The sequence below is a fragment of the Camelus bactrianus genome, chromosome 11, assembly GCF_048773025.1.
Source record: "Camelus bactrianus isolate YW-2024 breed Bactrian camel chromosome 11, ASM4877302v1, whole genome shotgun sequence".
Taxonomy (NCBI): Eukaryota; Metazoa; Chordata; class Mammalia; order Artiodactyla; family Camelidae; genus Camelus; species Camelus bactrianus.
In genome coordinates this window covers 78,085,635-78,103,807 of record NC_133549.1, presented here as the reverse complement: position 1 = coordinate 78,103,807, position 18,173 = coordinate 78,085,635, and the positions used below count along the sequence as shown (strand labels likewise).

Below are 18,173 nucleotides of genomic sequence, written 5' to 3'. Positions count from 1 at the left end.
TGGCTTCCTTTTTGAATACAGGAAGAAATTGAAGCCCTCAGGATAACTCCCAAAGTTAGGGGTCTTGCCTGAGCTCTACTGGGCTAGTTTGACCAGGGCAGCAGAAGTCTCCAGATTCAGGTACTAGTGCTGCTTCCACATGTTATAAAAGTAGTGGTATAATTTCCCCAGGTTTAGTTTTAGACTTGGCTTTTCTTCTGTTCCTTTTAAGATAGTATCAGATGTCAGCTTTTAATTCTTAGCTTTTCAGTATCTTATGCTTAGTGATGGGTACTTCTGAGATTATAAAAACTTAGTTCTTTGCCTTTGGCTGGGAAATATCTAAGAATACAATATATATCTATGAATTAGATGCCTTCTAAAGGTAAGTAAGTATAGGTTGTATTTTTTTATACCCATTGGGTAGCATTAAAATTGTACAGGAATTTCATGTAAAGCATCCTTTTGCTTGTATGTGATGGCTTGTTAATTGGAATTTGTAAATGGTTTTTCTTAAATGTAGGTGCTTTTTTGGGTAATTTTATTATTAGGCATAAACATTTTGCCTGGGCTTTTCTACTTACAAGTGCTTAGAGAATTCACTGTAGTTCCAGTTTGAATCACATTTTCATCTCTTATTTAGAAAGATTTTTAAAAAATGTTTCTGATGATAAAAATTAAAGACAACAAAAATGAATTTCCCAGGTACAAAATTAATATGCAATTTAAGATTTACTACTGGCTGATATGGATAAGTAGTCACTGTAACCATGTAATTTAGGCATCAGAGCCATTGTTTAAAAAAAAAATTCTTAAACTTATATGGCTTTTAGGATTAGGAGAAAGAATGGAAAACAAATAGCTAAAGAAACCTGACCCCAGAACAGGTTTCTAGACAGAGCTGGCATGCCATATGGGCAGCCCGACCCCAGAGAAACATAGACACTGCCAGAATGTTTTCATTTATTGTGTTACATCGTTTAGGTTCTACTAAATAACTTATAATAGAAGTATTCTTGAAGTATTTGAACAATCCATAATACCTCTAGAAGATTTGGCTGAGTTATTCGTATGTCATTCTCCTGTTGCTTAACCCTGCTGAAATCTCTTGAGTTTAGGGTAGCAATTTTAAGAGACTTGAATGTCTAGGGAGAAATCACTAGAAGATATGAGAGCTGTGTACTGAAAAGGTAGAAGAGGAAATGTCAGTTATGTGAACATATATTTCTTCACAATTTAAAATTATTGCAGTTGTTTTAAGATTAGTTGACTGTACTGTTGTTAATTGACCAAATGTCCCTTTTGTTAACTTTTACAGTGATGTCACTCATGTTTTTATCCTTTGACCTATTTTTCATTTTTGTAGATAAAGTGGAGAACTTTAGTGAAGAACATGATAAGAATAGTCTCCATATTTATAAAAATGCTGAAGACAGTGCTAAGAAATCCAATGTAGAAACCACAGCGGCTTGTGGACACAAAGCTGATGAAATCAAGGAAACAAATGATGCTTGGAACTCCCAGCTTGGAAAAAGGTCAGAATCTCCATCAGAAACATCTCCAATTAAGGGATCTGTAAGAACTGGTTTGTATGAGTGGGATAATGATTTTGAAGATATCAGATCAGAAGATTGCATTTTAAGTTTGAATAGTGATCCTCTTTTGGAGATGAAGGATGAGGATTTTAAAAATCGGTTGGAAAATCTAAATGAAGCCATTGAGGAAGACGTCATGCAAAGTGTTCTTAGGCCAAGCAACTGCAGGACGTACTGTAGGGCCAATAAAGCAAAATCCTCACAAGGAGCATCAAATTTTGATAAGCTAATGGACGGCACCAGTCAGGCCTTAGCCAAAGCAAACAGTGAATCGACTAAAGATGGCCTGAATCAGGCGAAGAAAGGCAGTGTGAGTTGTGGGACCAGCTTTAGAGGGACGGTTGGACGGACTAGAGATTATACTGTTTTGCATCCGTCTTGCTTGTCAGTTTGTAATGTGACCATACAGGATACTATGGAACGCAGCATGGATGAGTTCACTGCTTCGACTCCTGCAGATCTGGGAGAAGCTGGCAGGCTAAGAAAAAAGGCAGATATTGCAACTTCTAAGACCACTACTAGATTTCGACCTAGTAATACTAAATCTAAAAAGGATGTTAAACTTGAATTTTTTGGTTTTGAAGATCACGATGAGACAGGAGGCGATGAAGGAGGTTCTGGGAGTTCTAATTACAAAATTAAGTACTTTGGCTTTGATGATCTCAGTGAAAGTGAAGATGATGAAGATGATGACTGTCAAGTGGAAAGAAAGACAAGCAAAAAAAGAACTAAAACAGCTCCATCACCCTCCTTGCAGCCTCCTCCAGAAAGCAATGATAATTCCCAGGACAGTCAGTCTAGTACTAATAATGCAGGTAAGATTTAAAAAATAAAAAATTATTCCTAGTAAATGTGTTTTTCAGACTTAAATAACGGCTCCTTAATATCCTCCTAGATAATCAATTTTAGCTTATTAGGTTTAATTTTAAAAGTAGTGCCTATTTAGAGCCAATGTTACCTTATCTAAAGATACAGCATTTTAAATGTTAATAAAGTCCCACATTGTAAGGCACCAACCAATTTGTAAATTGAGGAGTCTTTTCATATTTGTATTTTACTTCTACCATTAGCACTTGAGAATTTTAAAGTGTGTATGTGTACAGGGATACTAAACATCTTGATGTTTCAGATTTGAAAAACCAAATGCAATGGAAACATGAGGATAGATTTTGGACATTTAGAACTATATTGATATTAGATGGTTGTAATGAGGATAATGTTAGAAAAGTAAAATAAGAAAGCTTTTGTAGTCTCAAAACCAACTAATAAATGTTAAAAAATATTTTTAAGAAATCTTAACTTTATTAAGTTAAGATTAAATCTTAATCTTAAGAATCATCCTCGTTGACTTAATAAATTTGAAAAGTGCCAGTTAAGTATTTATATACTCTGAACAGTGAAAAATTAACTTGTCCTTTAAGATAGTAGGACCAGTAATGACTTAGGTCCTTGAGGAGTCGATAGTCTCCACTGTGAGAGACAAACAAAAGAAATAGGTTAGCTTTGCTATAAATAAGTCACTTTGACAAGGGCTTTGTGAAATGAATTGGCTGTTGAGTGAGGAAGAGGATGTGAAAGCCCCTGGGGCTGTACTTACTTATATTTAACAAATACAGTTTTCCTATATTGGTTTACTTGTTAAATAAAGTTTTTGTCCTGTTAGGGTCAAAGATCAAGAGTTATGGTGAATTAGAATTACCACAATATTCTTACATATTGATTCTCTTGTAGAGTATTCCATTCTTGAGACTACCTATCATTTTGCTTTATTTGGCCTAAAATAGTTTTGCTAGATTAGAATCACTCTTATCTTCAAAACTAGAGTTATACAGAAGTAGCCCTTAGGAGCCCCCCTCCTCTTACTCACCACTGCAAAAAAATAAAGAAGAGTATTTTTAGAATTCATCCAATGTTGTCCTGAGTCCCTTCTGGAGAACCGAAATTGCTACAGCCTTGCTAGTCAGTTGAGATCTAACTGGGCAGACAGCTTTACAGTTGCTTTCTCAGGAGGATGAAAAGTAACTTAAGTACTATGAAACCTGAGCTCTTGTCCTGCTACAGCCTACTTAGCTCTTATGCTAACCTTGATAGCAAGCTTTCCTGATCTGCAGTGGAAAATGCGTGTCTGAAATGTACATGTAAGGTAATTAACCCTTTGAGCTTTAAAATGTGCAGTCATTAGAGCCCCTGTCAAAAATGTCAAATTGATATATCAAATAACATTTAAAAATTAGAGACCATTTGATTGATGTATATCCGAAGTTGGAATCTTGTGTCTTCATACAATGTATGAAACAGCAAGCATTTTTAAGAGTTATGATAAAGTCCTATTTTTCTTTTGTTTGTTTATTTCTTTTTTTAAAATTAATATAATCCTTTTGTTAGTTTTGTGGGAATATCCACAAACCATTGAACTGCATTGTATTAGGTCATTCCATATCTTTTTCCAAGGATAGCTATCTTTTTTTGGTTTTGTAAAATGTGGCCTTTGTAGACGTAAGCAGGTATTCTTTGAAGGCCAGCGTGATTCAGTGTACTTAAATTCTAGAAAAATGTTATAGGTAGATACCACCTGATGTGTATGTGTGTTTTAAATTAGGCCATGCCGGTATCAGTGTCCAAACATATTCTGGAAAATATCTTATTTTGCCGATGAAAGTGGAGCACATACATAGCAACTCGATTTCTGATTTTCTTTTTAGAGCAGGAGACAAGCGGGTTGAGCATGGGAGGATGAGACTTACTATCATTGGGAATATTTTGTCAACTATGTGGCGCTTCTATTCCTTTATTCTTTTCTCCCCATCATATGCCTCTTTCCTCCCCAAATATTCATAGATTGTCTGGTAGATAATTTGAAATTAATAGAGAGCTAGCTAGTTTTGGTTACCATTTCAGAAAACTTGGATTTTACAGAGGACTTGCCTGGTGTGCCTGAAAGTGTGAAGAAGCCCCCAAATAAACAAGGAGATAAATCGAAGGAAAATACCAGAAAGATTTTTAGTGGCCCCAAACGGGTAAGTAAAGCACTATCATTGATTTGTATTATTTATCATTGGAGGGCTCAACTCTTAATTTTTTAATTTAAAAATTACTAACAAACATGGTAATTAACTTTTGTCTTTCAAAATATATTATGTAAGTCATTTTTTAAAACATTGTAACCATATTTTGAAGTCTGGTAAAGTGTACATAACATAGTATTTATTATATGCATGTGTACAATTCAGTGACATGAAGTATATTCACAGTGTTGTGTAACCATCACCATTATCTACACCCCAGACTTTTTCATTATCTCTAACAAAAACACTGTACCCATTAAACAGTAAATTAACTTTGACCTGCCCAGCCCCTAGTAAACACTGTTTTACTATCTGTCTCTATAAAATTCTTTTCTAGATACCTCATGTAAGTGGTATCACTTAATATTTGTCTCTGTCTGACTTATTTCACTAAGCATTGTGTTGTCAAGATCCATTCCTGTTGTAATGTGTCAAAATGGCCTGCCTTTTTTATGCCTAAATAATATTCCAGTGTTTGTATATACCACCTTTTTATCCATTCATCTGTAAATGGACACTTTGTGGGAGAAATGGGTTGTTTTCACCTTTTGGCTATTTGAGTTCCTGCTTTCAATTGTTTTGGATACCTAGGAGTTGAATTTTTGGGACACATGGTAGGTCTATGTTTTAACAGCCAAACTGTTTTCCCCTTTGCACCATTTTTACATTCCCATCAGCAGTGGACAAGGGTTCTAATTTTTCCACATCTTCAACAACACTTGCTACTTTCTGAGGGTTTTGTTTTTTGGTAGTAGCTATCCTAATGGGTGTGGAATGGTATCTCATTGTAGTTTGATTTGCATTTCCCTAACTAGTGATGTTGAGGATCTTTTCATGTACTGGGCATTTGAATATCTTTTTTGAAGAAATGTCTATTCAGTACCCACTTTTGAGTCGAGTTGTTTGGTTTTTGTATTGTTGAGTTATAGGAGTTGTTTATATATTCTAGATATTAATGCCTTAGTAGGTATGTAATTTGCACATAGATCCCCCTATTCTGTGGATTGTCTCTTTACTTTCTTGATAGTGTGCTTTAATTTCAGTGAAGTCCAATTTATCTATTTTTTCTCTTGTTACCTTGTGCTTTTGGCATCATATCCAATAAATCATTGTCAAATCGGATTTCATGGAGCTTCCCCTTATGTTTTCTTCTAAGTTTTATAGTTTTAAGTTTTATCTTTAGGTCATTGATCTATTTTGAGTTAATTTTTGTATATAGTGTAAGTTAAGGTCCCAATCATTCTTATGCATTATGTAAGTCATTTTAATATAGTCCAGCATAAGTATTGAGAATAATATGCTTGATTTTTACCTTTTTATTAAAAAGTTACTTAAATAGCTTGTTATAGTGTTAAAAAGTTTGGTTATTGAAAATTGCTGTTGAAAGTTACTGACATTTTTTGTAGATTGAACTGCTTTTAAGCAGTTAAAGGAAGTGTGTCTTTTTTATGATCCAGCTTTATTACCTCTGTAAAGAGCCAGTTGGGAATATTTTCAAGGTAATTGTGTTATACTTTTGTACTCCCAGGTGCCCACCCATGCCCCCCCACCCCCACCCCCAATGGAAAAAAATGCTTAATGCTAATTTCAGCTGAATTTGCTCTGGAGACAGGGGCTAGGGTAGTATGATAAAATGATTATATAATGTCACCTTAATGCTTCGGTGGGGCTTAGATACTTATTAATAATTCACTTAAAAGAACAATAACCTATTACATGTTAATATAACATTTTAATGGGAATTATTTTCTCTAAAATAGTACGAAGAGTAGCATTGTTTTAAATCTTTTGCAAATCTTTATAAAGTTTGGCTTAATAAAGACAATTTGTCATATCCTCTACATTCAGTGTATTTCATTATGTTGTTTTTAGTTGAAATATATGAAGAAAATTCAGCCTCACATATTAGTTGTATTTTAAATAGTCTTTTCAAGTAATCGTGGACATTCTTCTTTGATACTATCAAAACTCAACAAATGAGAGTTTCTTAAAGGTGGGTTGTAACTTGGATCTAAAACCATGCCAATGTACCTTTTATAATTTATTGATCTGTCTTGCACTTTGAAATACATGCATGCTTTGTAATAACATACATTGGTCATTTGGAAAAAGTTATATTGGTTTATGCAGATTTTTCAAATAGTGACACATTTCATTATACAGTATCAAAAAATCACATTAATACCACTGCCAGACTCCTCAGATGAGTCACTAAGTATTGGGACGCTATCTAAAGTTAACAGTAATAGGTAAAATTTCTTCAGAATTTCAGTTTTTGCTTCTAAGTTCCACATTTAATAACTAGAATTTTGTAAAGAGGAGTTTTCTTTTTTCCCCACCCACTCCCCTGTCACTATAGACTCAGTAATTTTTACTTATAATGGATTTGGCCAGAGTGAACCATCTTAAGCTATTTCTTGAGTCCTTTTCATATAACCCCATTATCTTTGACCATTCTTTTGCTTTTAATAAACTGAGTTCATATTGATAGTTTAATTTCAAATTTAACTTTTCAGAATTTTATATTTAGCTTACTTGCTTTATTCTCCTTTTTAAATTGTAGTACCAGTATTATTATGGACAGTAAATATACTTTTAAGTTATAATACCAGTATTATTATGGACAAAATACACTGAGTGAAGTTTCAGATTTCTTTCCAGTTCTTTTTGTCTTGAGATTATTTTACTAAAATGAAGCCATAGTGATGTGTTCAAAAGTTTTGAAATAATTTTTATCTTGTGAATGTTAATTCAGTATTCATTTGAATTCATTTGTACTTACTTGTGCTTTTTTTTTTTTTAACTTAGTTTTAAACTTAATATTACAGTCATTTCTTTGCTACTGACATGGCTTAGAAGACAGCAGTGTGCATGTACTTGACCTGATTATAAAAGAATCTCTCTAGTTAAAGTAAATCAGGTCATGCAACCAAGTAGGCAGAAGACCTATTTAATGTTGATGGGTAGTGTCAGAGGAAAATTATTATTTGAAACCAAAAGAGCTATGAGATTGAACTCATTTGAAAGATGTAATGTGAGTAAAGTCCTGCCTTAAAACAACAGTCCTGATTGAATCCCTGATGAGGCTTCAGTAAATGTTTTAATTTCCTTTTTAACCTCGTATTGAAATGTTTGCCAAAACCCTTTTTATTTTAAGTGGAATTATGTCAGAATTTTTTCCAGTTAGATATTACTGCTACTTAGGTGGATCAGAAAGCTTCAAAAATAAGACTTTGAATCCTGAGTGTTTTAGTACTTTAATAAAAAGTGACAAAAAATGCTTTAAACCCCATGAAGTTTATGTATCCTTAAGACAATATCAGGTGAAGAGTTTAGAAGCCTGCTTCAGGAAGAGAGCAACAGGAAATCAAGCACTATAAAATCCCTAGCTCTTTTAAGAACTAGGTCCTCCATTTGTCTTCAAGACAACTAAAAGGCTACTTAAGAGTTGTTAAAAAGGAGAGAGCTATTGAGAAACAGAAATAGGAGAAATTTTACATATTGAGTTTTGGCGAGTATAAAGAAATAGGAGAAATACATAAATAGGATCAAAGTTTTAAGTATTTATAAAGTAAGAGTGGAATAAATAGATTTCTTTTATATATAATGAATCAGGGGGGAGGTATTGCTCAGTGGTAGAGTGCCTACTTAGCATGCACAGGGTCCTGGGTTCAATCCTAGCACCTCCATTAAGAAATAAATAAACCTAATCCCCCCACAATTTAAGAAAATTAAAAAAACAAACAAACCAGGATTCACGTTTTCCAACAAAAATAAGACAAGCTCAGTTCTCCAAGGAGTTTTTATGTAGGTTATCCTACATATCCCAGATCTCCAGAGAAAAAGGAAAAGGAGAGTTGCTGGGTAGGTGGGTGTAGGACATGTTTTCAGCAGTTGTTCCATTTCTCCATTTTAATAGAAATATCCTCCTGTAGCTGATAGATTAGTGGGAATATCTGGGTCTTCTCTAATATGATTAAAGACACTAATGACCTCATTTCAGAGTGGTGGAGAAGTGGTTCACGTCTTATATGATAAGCATTCCTCCTTACCTACCAGGCTTTCTTAGCCTCAACACCGATGTTTGGGTTGAATGAGTCTTTGCTGTGGAAGGTGGCCCTGTATATGGAGGATATATAGCAGCATCCCTGGCCTCTATCCGCCAGATGCTAGTACCATCCCCTGACCCCCATTTCCACTAGGAATGTCTCAGACATAGCTAAGTGTCCCGTGGGTGGTCAGAATGGGCCCCCTTCTCATTGGGGGTACTATGTGTGTATGTATGACCTGAGAGTGAGTTGCAGACTTCACGCGGATTAATCCTGGATACCATAGTTTGTACTTTCTAGAAACAGGAGTGCTCTCCTGCATAGCAACAGTCTGCACATCAACCCCAGGAAGCCAGTGACATTAAACACAATAATTCAGTCTAATCCACAGATCCCATTCAGTTTTACCGATTGTGTCACCATCTTCCAAACAAAGAGCCCATGAATCCAGAATCACATGTTGTATTTAGTTGTCACAAATCTCCACCTCCTTTAGTCTGGAACGTCTGTTTCTTTCCATGGCTTTGGAAAGAGTTAAGATTGGTTATTGGTTGAATGACTCTCCATTTGTGCTTGTCTCATGTTTCCTCACGATTGGATTTAGGTTATGTGTATTTAGTGGAAATACCAGGAGAGATGCTGTGTTCTCATAGTATCATCAGGTGGCATACAGTGGCAGTCTGTACCATTACTGTTGATGTTAACTGATGTTGACTGTCTTTTGCAGTCTGTCCAGTTCCTAAGCTTTCTGCATCAGACTTTTACCCACTAGTTTTAGCATTTTTGCCTGAATCCATCTTTACTGTGATAGTTGTTGAGTAATTTTTCCTAATTACATCATTCCTTCTATAGTTAGTAGTAGTTGGCCTTCTAACATAAGATAGATCTTTTCCTCCCTTTCATTTATATAAGAATGTATGTGTTTATACATTACATTATATATTCATTATTATATACCCATTTATATACTTACATATTCATTTCTTTATGTCAATATGAACTTGTTTTATTCAGTTGCTACTGTTATTTATTTAAATGATAGTACTATCATTATTTTGATACTCAGATTTTCTTAGATTTGGCCTGTGGATGTTTTTTCAAACTGACTTTTAAGGTGGCCGACCATTTTGCATTTCCTTAGTAAATGACACACTAAAGATGTTCAAAACTCATCATATACATTCCCAGACCTGAAATCAGCCATTTCTCCAAGGACTCCTGTTTTGTTTTAGTGGAGTATGATCTTTAGAAATATCTGATTACTAAGTATGGCCATTTCTTCTTGGAGTAAACAGTATGGAAACGTGAATATATGAGTCTGTCTCTGCCCCCCCCCCCCCCCAAAGGACGCACCCAGGCATATACTTATTTCATATCTGCATATTTTTACCTCTGTATATTTAGAACCATAAGTTCATACTGATAATCTCCAATTCCAGTTAAACACCACATATTTTATTCTAGCCCTCCTGCTTTTCACATTTTACTTTTTGCCAACAGTGAGGACTCTGGTTTCCATTATCCTCAATATATTTACTTATTTGTTCAGTCTTCTTGTATATAGCCAAATTCCTGGCCACACAGGCCATCTCCTTAGTTTTAGTGTCACTCGCCAAGAGGTCCCTCTTCCCTTTTTTAACTTTCCCATGTTAGAAAACATTAACTTTTTAAGTTTGCTGGCAGTGAGAATTTCCCCCAGCACCTCACCAGGGGTATAGACAAGAGTTCATAATGGGGCTGAGGGCTTGCTGGGTGAACACATGTGGCAGGAAGAAGATGAGGAGGGTAAAGAAGACTTCTAGTAAGAACATGTTTGACATGATTACGCAGAAAAGGTTCGCTTGCAAGGGAGAAAAGTAAAGATAGGGTTTGTGGGATTAGGTTGAAACATACCTGCTTTTAAGTACCTGTTGTTTCTACGTAGTTTTATTGATCATTTGGCAATTTTAATGCTTTTTTTTTCAAGGCTATCCTTTTTCTGATCACTGGCTCCAGTTTCTCTGAATGCCATTATTTGTAGTTGTCAAATATGTGCTGATACTTAGATCATTTCTTCTGCCTGCCCTACCTTTTGTTTGATTTCAGCTGCTGCCTGTTTGCTCTCTTTCTAAAGGATTATCCGTATAATCATCCTTACTAACCTTTAGTGCTTAGAGGGTTATAGTTTACCTTGGGCTTTGGCTGTCTTATTTTGCCAGTTAAGACTGTTGCTGGGTCATTGATGAAACTAACCATAATGTCAATCTCAGTTTCAATTCTCAAGTATTTATACCTTCACTTGTATCATTTCCCAGTGGTTTAATGCTGGGCCCATCTGGAACTATCTTTTGTTTGACTCTCAAAGAACATTCTGGCCTTTTTTTTTTTTTTCTTTTCCCTTCCCTTCTGTCATTCAATATGACACAGAATAGTGGGCTTGGGCAACTGAATTAAAGTTTGGCTATCAGTATAAATCATGGTTGTATATTTAGCTGTATTAGAAACTTAAAATTACATAAAGCTGTGGTTTTAAGTGTAGTTTTTATAGTTTTAGAAATTTATTTTTTGTTTCATAAAATAAGCTTATATAGGTTGTCAACTTAAAAGCAGATCTTAAAAATTGAAGAGATTTTAGAGGACAGGTAGTTCTCCCTCTCACCAGTGTTCCTTCACAGCATCGTTATCTGGCAGTTGGAACTCACTCTGATGAAGCTGCTTATTTTTCTGTCAAATTGTTTTACATTTTGACATGGTTACCTTTGATCTGTGTCTGGGGATTCATTTACCATCCTGGGATCCAGTCATCAAGATAGCAGTATGAGAGTCACTATATTTTCATAGACTAAAACCTGAATGTGAAGCCTGAAAAAAAGGGAGACTCCAGTCACTGGTCTGCCGATGAGGGAAACTGGCCAAAATGTAAAAGTAAAAAGCTACTGCTAGCCAGAGCTCCCAGGTTGGTGATCCAAAGAGTGGTTGAAGCTGAGCACGTTCTGGCTCAGCCTGGGTATGGAGAGGGTCAGTTTTAGTGGGCTTTTCTTTGTCATTGTTTTCATTCAACATATACTACATGTGTTTCACTGTGCTAGGTGCTGGGTATACAAAAAGGAACGTGTCTTCCAAAGTGTGTTATAGAATGTTCTTCCCCCATGGAAACTTGTGAGTAGTCTTAGTATTTCCTCAGTGTGTTAGTTCAGAAGCAGGAGTATCTACTTTTTATGTATTTAACTTAAACATTAAACTTCGTACTTGTCATTGATCTGTATTCTATAAAGACGTAGGAAAGTGTAAGTTGTTTTCTCTGTGTGATCTAATTCTTGTGTTTTTTTTCCTATAATTTATTTTTTTCTGGAAGAATTTTAATATGGAATAAGGTACCATTAATCTTTTTATTTTCTTTAGTTCAAGATCTTTTAAAATTTGGAAGTTCAAAATATTGCACTATAACTTATTTCTCAGAAAATAAAGTTCAAAATGAGAAAATTTAGCTGTGGTTTAATCAAGAAGAGCATGAGAGCTTTGACACGTATTTGACACTGAGCCAAAGTGTCTGTGTGTGTATTAGGGTGTTTATAGTTTGGAATTTATTTTTCCAGTTTGTAATAACATTTTATTTAGAATTCATTGGGATTCTGATATCCAGAAAACTCTTTGCTGATACTGATACTCTTATGTCTTCATGCTAATAATGCTAATAATGACCCCAATTTAACATCAGATGCGTAATACTAGGAGTTTTTTGAGAATGGTGACCATATTTTTTTTTCACCTTTAAATTCTTAGTGCCCAAAGTACAGAAGGAGTTCATAAATGTGTATTTCTGGGATTCTTGGAAGTATCTTTCAGCAAAGAATCTCATGTAGTACTAAATACTTGGCTTTTTTATATTTGAAAATTGGTAAACATCAAATTTGGGAAATTTTCAGCCAGTATTATTCAAATATTTTTGGGCTCTCTGTCCCCCTCTGGGGACTCTAATTACACCTGATTACATTTGTTTTACTTCAGTCAGCCTTAAATCAGCAGGTAAAACCTGGGGTCTGACAGAATCAAGCTTGTTGACTTATTGCAATAAAGGATACTGCACACCAGAGGAACCATGGGGCATTTTACCAAAGGAAAGTTTTTATAGGATTTTGGAGGAACTGGAGAATTGAGGTGAAATTTAAATGAAACAGTGTTTGAGAGGCTCAGAGCAAAGCAGTGCTCTCTGTGAGGGAGTTCATCTTTACCTTCTCACACAGTTATTGAGCTAGGTGAGTTTGTCCCAGTGTGCGCTGACAATTTTTTTATCTTAAATTTTTTTCAGTCTTTTCTCTTTTTGTTTCATTTAATTAAATAGTTCAGTTTCTGTTGCCCATTTTCAAGTTCTTCTACAGAGTCTAATCAGCTATTAATCCCAATCATTATAATTTTCATTTCTGAAAGTTTAGTTTGGGTCTATTTTATTTTTTTCTTGTGTACTTAGCATATTCATTGTTCCCCCTACCTTCTTACATATGTGGAGTGAGTAACAGTTATTTTCAAGTCTTTGTCTTCTGATTCTGACATCTGTATTATTCCTGGGTATGTTTTTATAGACTGATTTTTCTCATTATGGGTTGTATTTTCCTCCTTCTTTGCATGGCTAATGACTTTTAATTGGATGCTAGTCATTTAAACTTTTACCTTGCTGGGTGCTGGATATTTCTCTGTAAGTTTCGGCTTGCTCTGAGATGCATCAAAGTTATATTCGATCCTTATGTGTCTTTTAAATTTTAGGTGGGAGGGCAGCCTTTAGAGTTTACTTCCCTCTTCCACTCCCCATCCCCCCAAATATATCACCTGATTCCTCTGGATTACAAGGTTTTCAACGTTGGCTAGTGGGGACACAAACTTCTCCAGTCTCGAGGAGAAGCAGTTTAGGAATTGTTTGCTCTTTTGAGGGAAGAACTTTTTCCTGCCTCACATTTGCTCGTCAGTACTCAGCCACATATTTGAGAGGGAGCCTCTGTAGATCTTTATTAAGTTCTTTGTGCAGCTCTTTCCTGTGATACTGTGCTCTGTGAACTTTCAGTCACCTTTATCCCTGGACTCCTAGTTCCATCTCCTCAACTAAGAGAGGCTGCTACTGGCTGGGCTCTGAATTCTCCCTCCTTGTGCCGTTGTCTGGAAACTCAGGCAATTGTAGGGCTTATCTCATCTCACCCCTGCTTAGGGATTATTGTGCTATGCTACCCAATGCCCAGTGACTGAAAATTATTTCATAGATTCTGTCTGGTTTGTTATTTTCTAGTAGAAAGATAAATTTGGTTCCTGTTAATCCATCTTGTCCAGAAATGGACACCCTAGATTTATATAATCGCTATATTCTATATCCTTATAGTCTAGAAAATAAGTCTTTTTTTTTTTTTTCTAGAGGACCTAAGAGGTAATGAATACCTTCAGAACTATTGATTCATTCTTGTTTCCTTCTCTTTTGGTTTGTTTTTTTATCTTCTACCCATACTTTTGATTTGACTTGACCTGGAATTCCATATTAAATTGAAATATAATTATATCTCTTTATTTTTAGTTATGATTTATATGATGTCCATATAAAAAACTTTTTAAAAAAATGTATAGAGATAAGGTTGGTAGAACCAGGTTGAAAATAAAGGAGGAAATTGTGTGAAGAAAAAGTAATGAATAGATGGAGTTGAAGCCAAAATTCAAGTGTTTTTGTCTTGATGGATTTCTTAGGGACCTACCACAAATATAATTTTGTGTTTCTTAGCAGCCAGGGCAGAGGAGGTTGTCAAGTGGCCCCTTTGCTTTTTACCATTAAAAAAGATCACTCTTACTATCTTGGGCCAAATGTGAGTTATGTTGTAATCTTTTTCCATGCCTCAACTAAGGAAGTATTGCTGTTAAACTTCCGTTTGTTATTGATGGGCTATTTAATTAACAGTATTTGATTTAAGAACATAAATGAAAGATCTTTATCCCTTCCCACTTGGTAGGATTGCCTGTGTTAAGGTTATATTAATCTTTTATTACTCTTTGATTTCTTACTTTCTTTTACTCTGGTCTGCATTTGATTTAGTTTCATGAAAATTAAAACATTAACTGATGGAATGATGATTTATACTTTTTCTATTTTACAGGTTTTCTGAGAGAATTTTAAAAGATTTTTAATATTTTTTACTTGAAAATAATTAAAATAGTTTGTATTTGGAAATAATTTCAAAATTAATAGAAGAGTTGCAAAAATAAAATAGTACAAAGAACATTCCTTACCCTGATTATCTTAATATTTGCTTTTTCATTTGTTCTTTCTCTGTATTTGTGTGTGGTGTGTGTATGTGTGTGTGTGTGTGTGTGTGTGTGTGTGTGTGTGTGTGTGTGTACACTCATACGTACACATTTTTTTCCTGACTATTTAAGGGTAAGAGATATATGTATATTTTATATATACATATATATGTATTATATATGTGTGTATATTTTATATATATATATATATAATTTCCTAGTCAGTTACATGTCCACATCACAGTAATCACCTTCAGTATAGATGACATTGTTCCAGTATTTTTACCTAATCTGTTGTTGTGTCAGTTTTGTTAGTTGACACAGTAGTGTCCTTTGTAGTGTTTTCTCCTCCCTGGTACAGGATCCAGTCTAGGGTGAGGTATTTCATTTAGCTATCATTCATTTAGTTGTTCAGCTGTCTCTTCAGTCTCCTTTTTTTGGGGGTGGGGGAAGGTTAGGTTTATTTATTTCTTTATTTTAACGGAGGTACCAGGGACTGTACCCAGGACCTCGTGGCATGCTAAGCACACACTCTACCACTGAGCTCTCCACCTCTTTAGTCTCCTTTAAACAGGAACATTTCCATAGACTTTCTTTGTCTTTTGTAACACTGACATCCTGTACTTAAAAAAAAAGTTCCTTATTTTGGTTTAGTCTGATGTTTCCTCAGGATTGAATTCAGGTTATTCATTCTGGGCCAGGATACTGTGTAAGTGATGATGAATTCTTTTCAGTGTCACCTCTGGAGGATGCTAATTATGATCACCCAGTTAAAGGTTGTCCATTATTCCACTGTATACTATTTTTTTTCTCCCTTGCAACTGAAAAGCAGTCTTTGAAGAAACCATTCAAGTGCCCTTGTTCTTCACTAGGATATACTCTTAAATCTGCTGCCTGCAAAAAACCATTTTCCGTCTCTCACATCCCTTCACCTTCATCAGTCAGTCCTCACCGCCGTTATGAGCATCAGCCCATCCTCCTCCTCCCGTTTATTTATTCGTTTGTTTATTTTATTTGGTTTTATTTTTCTTTTATCAGTATGGACTTATGAATCCCTCCCCCCACTTTTAAAATGGTTTGAATTTGTCCTGACTTGGCTAATCTAGCTCTTCTTTCACTGTGACATGCCCACATCATTTTATGAGCACTTTCTTACTTTCTGGCATAACGGTATTGCAGATTCATCTTGTACCTGGTCTGTTCCAGCCCTGGAATCAGGCCCATTCTCTGAGGAGTCCCCATGCCCTGTAGTGGGGAATGGCACTAGAGACCAAGATCTGGGCAGTAGATGTAGTCAGCACTTCTTGGCCCCTTAGGTGGGAAATATGCACGTACATGCATGTAGATTTTAGCATGTGCACATATCTGTTGTAGAAATCATGAGCTCACACTATGTTCAGTATTAGTCCATCCCTGCAGGGTTCTTTTCTTGCCTTCTGTTTTAACCCTGACTCGCAGCAGTATCAACACTTTTACTCAAACCTATGATACATCTAAAATAGAATTGCGCTGTCTGTTCCACTGTAGTGAATAACTCTACTAATGTGTTTAGGATTTGCTTGTGATCCTGCACTTGCCCCAGGCTACACTGCCCATGACTCAGGGAGTAAAGTCAAATAATTGTGTTATAAGTTATTTAGATTAGTTGTCTGCCTGTCTTTTGTTCTCTCTGTTTTCCTTTCAGTGTGTTTGCTGTTTGTTTGAATTATAAGTAGGTTTATCTGTTCTGATTTGCTTTTATTTTAGGCTTTTTTCCCTTTTATTCTCATTTATTTAGTTTTTTTGATTGAATATGTATGTTAACATGTTATGCATGCTTCCAAAAGTCAACACTATGCAGAAAGGTAAGTTCAGTGAAGGGTCACTTCATTGAGAGATGTTCCAGCCCATCACCCACCTCTGGTAGGGAAGTGACTTAATTGTTCTCTCCTCTATCCTTTCTGTGTTTCTTTTTATAAAAAATAAGTACAAATTATTTTATTTTCCCTCTTTCTTACGTAAAAGGAAGTATCTATATGTGCACTTTTGCACTTTGCCTTTTTTTATTTAGTAATAACTCTTGGAAATCATAGTCTGTAAGTTCATAGAGATCTTCCTTAGAGTATATGTATTTATAATTTTTTTAAGTTATATTTTTCCTTAGTTTTTTTCCCTTCCTCTATTCTCTTAAATGTTGTTTATATCCTTCAAAGTTACTTCTTTTTAAGGTTATATGTGTGTTGGTTATGTATATACAAATCCAGTATTGGCAAAATTTTGTATGTTCAGCACATCCCTATCATTATTTGGTCCTAATTTCAGTTAAAGATAATTCAGAGATTGTTGTCCTAGCATTTGGTTTAGTTACTGGAGAAGAAATGCTAGATTAGTTTTTATTTATTTATTATTTTAATGGAGGTACTGGGGATTGAGCCAGGACCTTGTGCACGCTAGGCATACATTCTACCACTGAGCTGTATCTCCCCCTGCCCCCCCCCCCATTAGTTTGTAATGCGTAGCTTATTTTTCTTTGGTTTAGCAGTCCTTGGCTGTTTGTCTCTGGACTATTTTCAAGTTGCTGTATTACCAGGGACCCAGCTTTCTCTGTGGTGGTGTTCTGCCATTTCTATAGTATTGAAGAGTACAAATAGAAGGAATGGGAAGGAGAGGCACTGGACCATCCCTAGAAGGCCAGGACCCAGAAGATGTACTACACTTCCATTCGTACATCATTGACTAGAACTTGGTCACATGCCCACTCGAGCAGCAAGAGAGGCTGGAAAATCAGAACAAGCACGTATCCAGCTAAGAGAGTTTATGCTCAGATTATACTATTTCAAGGTGATGTTCTGAGGTGGCAATGCCTGCTTTTGTAAAATTTTATAAAATTGTCACTACCAATTATACTGTTGAAGTTACACTTAAAACAGCTGAGTAGTGGTATGCATTGTTTTTCTTATGATAGGAATTGACAATTTCTTCATAAAAATAGCAAATGTATCTTTAAAAGGTTTATCTGCTATCTCTTACCTGAGTCAGGCAGAAAAGATTTTCATCTCTACTTCTCCTGTTACTTTTAGATTATATTCTCTGCATAGTTCTCTGTCTTTAACATACTCTAAATGTCTGGTTCTCAGCAGTACAGACATTCTTGGCTTTAGTATAGAGATAGCTGCAGTTTTCCCTCAAATAATCTAATACCCTGAATATTTAACAAATTATGAAAATTTAAGGATTTTTGTTTTATCATAGTT

General features: G+C 35.2%; 1 protein-coding gene across 3 annotated transcripts in view; it reads left to right on the top strand.

Moving 5' to 3' along the window:
* The window catches only part of WAPL (WAPL cohesin release factor), a 66,690-nt gene that overhangs the window by 19,592 nt on the left and 28,925 nt on the right, over positions 1–18,173 (top strand). For 2 of the 3 annotated variants that reach the window (XM_010963074.3, XM_074374330.1), the window contains exons 3-4: positions 1,346–2,389; positions 4,473–4,591. In XM_010963074.3, coding sequence (XP_010961376.2) covers positions 1,346–2,389; positions 4,473–4,591 — 1,163 coding nt within the window. The remainder of the gene's footprint in view (positions 1–1,345; positions 2,390–4,472; positions 4,592–18,173) is intronic. The other variant, XM_010963075.3, reaches the window with a different exon arrangement.